This window comes from Rutidosis leptorrhynchoides, chromosome 5, assembly GCF_046630445.1.
Source record: "Rutidosis leptorrhynchoides isolate AG116_Rl617_1_P2 chromosome 5, CSIRO_AGI_Rlap_v1, whole genome shotgun sequence".
Taxonomy (NCBI): Eukaryota; Viridiplantae; Streptophyta; class Magnoliopsida; order Asterales; family Asteraceae; genus Rutidosis; species Rutidosis leptorrhynchoides.
The window spans coordinates 133598358-133602674 of record NC_092337.1 but is presented as its reverse complement, the minus strand read 5'-3'; the positions used below and the strand labels follow the sequence as shown (position 1 = coordinate 133602674).

Here is a 4317-nt window from a genome sequence, read left to right as displayed (position 1 = left end):
CAGTTTGGACCTAACCAAACCAAAATCGAAAAAAACACTAAAAATACCCGAACCGTACCGTACCGAACCGAACCGATAATATTTGGTCCGGTCTTTGGTCCATGTTTTTGCTTCAAATTGGGATTCGGGACGGAACCGAACCGAACAAGTTTGGTCCGGAACCGTACCACGCACACCCCTAAATATAGTTAGTAGTGAAAAAAAAATTCGGGACCCCATTACGTTTTAATCCTGGAATCGCCACTGCCAAAGAGGGCCATTCAATTGTTTTAAAAAATTAACTATTCAATTTATAAATCACTAAATTACAAGGAATTTTGCATTTATAGAATATTATGCATGAATCGACCGGATGAAATGAATAGTAACAAGCTTTCTTAATTCGGTTAACTTTTTCATTTATGGATTTTGTTGTTGTTTTGATAGACTTTTGCATATGTTAGATTGATGGTTCAGATGTATTAGTTTTTGGTTTGGTTGTCAAAGTTGGGTTCGGTTGGAGTTAGCGTCGACTTGTGACGTTTACTAGTTTCGAGCCCATCCGGTTTCATATCTTATCATTGTATGTTTTTCGATTAGGATCATCTTTCGATGAAGATCTCATCTATATAGTTTTCGTTTTTCTTGCAAAAAAAAAAGGAATATTATGCGAGTAATAAAGGATATATTGCATTTATGGAATATATATCAGGTTTTTTAACATTTTTAAATCATATTCCAGCTGCAGGCCCTTTAAACTATACACAGAAAAGTACAACCTTAACACATATTTATTCAAGTCTTTGTTTTAATCAAAATCCTATCAACAACTTTCAATATCTCTCCATTTTAGATAAACCAACCCCGCCCGATAATGCGTATAAGCTCCAGCCACAACTAGCACATGAAACAGATTATGACTATGGCCCGCAATATCAAATTTTCCAGGCATCCATCTTTCTGGTATCCTCGTCGCATAAATCAAGCTACCAATCCCATAAAACGCACCCATCAAAATCTCATACCCGGTTGTATATACAGCTTCCGGTTGATTCCAAAACAAAATAAGCTTGTGAACAATCGGGCCCGCACCCGATAATCCCATCCCGAGAAAAAGCCCGGTCCTTATGTTTCGATACTCGGGCCGATCAAAAACGGGCAAGAGTGAAACCATGATTGTTGCGATTCCTAGGAGAGTTATGAACCCTAAGTAAAGGTTACAAAAGAAAGGGTGGCACATGAATGAGTAGTAAACGGGCGGGTAAAATGAGGTGGATATCAAAGCGGCAATGCCAGCGTAATCGAGACGGAGCATGATGTAAGATAGTCGTTTTGAGTGACAGCAGAGTAAGTGGCACGCGCTGCTTGCTAAAAGACAAAACATGGCTCCGCCTAAAAAGGCAAAGAATGGCCAGCGGGTGATGGGTCGGGTCATTAATGGTGCGATTAGGTTTGCAACCTCTTCCTTCATACTTCGCTGAAAAAGAGATGGGAAAAGATTGAGCATAACGTGAGTCGAAAGTACAAAATAAACTAAAAGAAATAAATGCAAGTTTAAATTCATATTCAGTCGAATAGAAAACATATAACTAAAATAATCGCCATTTCTTTCCTAATTTGAGTTAATTTGGGTTAATCTTAATAATGTAAATTTATGTAATATATGAATTGTTGTATAGTTTTAGAATATTATTATCTGGAGGTTTTACGATTTTAAGAACCTTTGAAAAACGGGTCTCGACCCAACCCATTTAGACCCGACCCGTTTGACCCATTTAGAAATAGGACCTGCTTGACCCATGACCCTCGACCTAATCCGACCCGTTTGACAGAACATAACTATCTAACAATGCTGCAGTAACTACCCGACCCGACCCATTTAGACCCGCCCCGTTGGAGCCATTTAGGAATATGACCCGCTTGACCCATTTTGAACCAAAACCGTTCGGGTCTCGACCCAACCCGACCCGTTTGACATAACATAACTATCTCTAACAATTTTGCAGTAACATAACTATCAAGAAAGAAAGATAGACGTTACCAGAACACAAACATCTGTATGGTTGGTATGAGAAAACCGTTCGGGCAAACAATTACATAGGAGTTCGACAATATGCCAATTTGACAACGATTGCAACAAATCGGGTGAATGAATCTTGTGAAAATCAGGCATAGATGGAATACAAGTCAAAAGATCTTCACGAAGTTTATGCAGATCCGGTCTTTTTAATACATCTGGCAAATTTTTAAAGGTAGGTAAATCAACTACACTTGGGATCATGTTTGCGCTATATATTGTTAGTGTTAGAAACAGGAAGAACCCAATCAAGTGCCTGCATCAATCAATCAATAACATTAATTAACATAATATTTTTAAGTTGAAGAATAAAGATGAGAAATATATAAAACACACTGGAATAAATAGAAATATATGTAACATTTAGCATTATGATTTCCGATTTTTCTTTGATTTTCCTTGTATAATAATAACCGAACTTTACTTAACTATACGCACTAGTCAAATTCATTTAAATAGAAATATAGGAACTACCAACAATCATTATATAAAGTTTTACAATCAAGGGATATGATTAATTGAATGACTGGTTTTAGTAAACTTGTTACAGGTTTAACAATAAGGCTTCTTTTGGGTACATGAATAAATTATGAAGCAAGCTATAACCAGATGAAGGGGTAAATACAAAATATGGTTAACTATTTAAACACTCAACTATACAATAAGTTCCATAACCTAACACTTAAGACCACTAGCGGTGAGGGGCCTGAGTTGGTAGGGTGAGTTGCTTTTTGCACTTTTTTATGAGTAGGACGAGTGGGTTTTTTGTGTGGAGTATTGGTGGTGTGGATTTTGGTGTGGGTTAGTAATGTTGTGATGATGTATTAAAATATAATTGGTAAAGTAGTTAAAAAAGGATAATAATTATATTTTTAAAATAATATAAAACCATTAAATATATTGCAACGCTGGTGGCTTGTTCCGTGAGATTCCCACTGCCGCCCCAATTTAACCCTCAACCGCCGCCCCGCTACGGCCTGCTGGGGCGTGGGTTTGCTGCCAACTAGGAACCCATGGGCTTGGGTTTTTACTGATACAAGTCGTCTAAGAACAAAAGGTATAGCAAAAAAAGCCATGCAACAACTTTTGTACTCATAAACAACCACCAATTCCAGAAAATCAATAAACACTTATAGAATAAAATCATATATATATCTATATCAAGATTCAAGAAAGAAACAATTTTTATATCAAATTGAAATGAAAGTACTTACGTCCAAACATTGAGAGTTTCATTGTGAAGGGTAAAGATGCTTAAAAATATCTGTTTGAGAGGCCATTCAGCTCTATAATGACCTAATATAAATTCATTATCTTTCATATATGCAGGCAATGAGTGGTATTCAACCAACTGATATTTCACCTTCTTCCACAATTTCTTCCCTTTTCCATCTTCTTTTGTTAATAATAAACCTTCACCCTTTTGATCATTATCATTCAATTCAACACCAACCCTTTTTCCCATTTCTGCATAAACCAATAAATTGTGTTGAAATTTTAACGAAATTATATAATAAACCCTTTAAATTGAAACAGGGGATATTTACGTTATTACGTGTACGTATACGCTATCACGAAATTAATTAAAATAAAATACTTGAAATCGGAGAAACCGAGATAGGAATTGATTAAAAAAACATAAAAATTTGTTGAATATGATATTAAATTCAGCTCAAAAGTCAAGATCAAAGTGGAATTGTGTTTCTTTATTTTGGGGGATTTTAATGGAACAGAGGATAGTTTCAGAGGCGGATTGAATTATTAATTCGAGAACCGGAAATGAATATAAAATTTAGGAACCGTTTAAAATATTTGGATTAGAATGAAATGGTGTAATATAAAAATCTTGGGGGCTTGTTTGACCATGAACAAGAGGTGTTTGACGGAATATGTAGGTGGCCTGGTATGTTAGGGAAGGGTTATCAAAGGGATTTTTGTGTGTAGAAAAATCATGTCGAGATACCTCGATTATATCGTTTGATTTTTTAATTTATTTATTTATCTACGTACTGAAAACTACCGCGGTTTTGGTTGTTTGATTAAGCCAAAACGACATCAAAAAATAAATAAAAATAGTCCCCAAACTTATACCATCTTACATTTCTAACCCCCCCCCCAAACAGGGGTGAAAAAAGTAACTTCATAATTTAAATAAAAAAACCCGAAATTTCGGATATTCAGTTTTTGGATATCAATTGTTGCAAAACTATAACGTGTTTGAAATGTGCGGTTTTGTCCGATCTTCTTGTTTTCACTCAAAA

The 4317-nt window shown here is 35.5% G+C and overlaps 1 protein-coding gene across 4 annotated transcripts; it reads right to left on the bottom strand.

Moving 5' to 3' along the window:
- Positions 1-752: 752 nt before the first annotated feature.
- On the bottom strand, positions 753-4004 carry LOC139846567 (heptahelical transmembrane protein 4-like). Of its 4 annotated transcripts, none has more exons than XM_071836045.1 (4): positions 3604-4004; positions 3271-3523; positions 2021-2312; positions 753-1456 (listed from the first exon to the last, which is right to left on the bottom strand). In XM_071836045.1, the coding sequence occupies exons 2-4, from the start codon at positions 3519-3521 to the stop codon at positions 803-805; spliced, it is 1197 nt and encodes a 398-aa protein (XP_071692146.1). In that variant the 5' UTR covers positions 3522-3523; positions 3604-4004; the 3' UTR covers positions 753-802. The 4 variants fall into 4 exon arrangements, with proteins under 4 accessions (XP_071692146.1, XP_071692147.1, XP_071692148.1 ...); XM_071836046.1 differs by having other exon boundaries at positions 3612-4004; XM_071836047.1 differs by having other exon boundaries at positions 3654-4004.
- Between the last annotated feature and the right edge of the window lie 313 nt (positions 4005-4317).

Excerpts from the sequence above, each read along its gene's own strand:
- LOC139846567 (XM_071836043.1), bottom strand. The coding sequence starts at position 3,521 with ATGGGAAAAAGGGTTGGTGTTGAATTGAATGATAATGATCAAAAGGGT. Across the intron at positions 2,313-3,270 it reads GAAACTCTCAATGTTTGGAC|GCACTTGATTGGGTTCTTCC; the intron begins GTAAGTACTTTC and ends TGATTGATGCAG. Across the intron at positions 1,457-2,020 it reads ATACAGATGTTTGTGTTCTG|CGAAGTATGAAGGAAGAGGT; the intron begins GTAACGTCTATC and ends TCTCTTTTTCAG.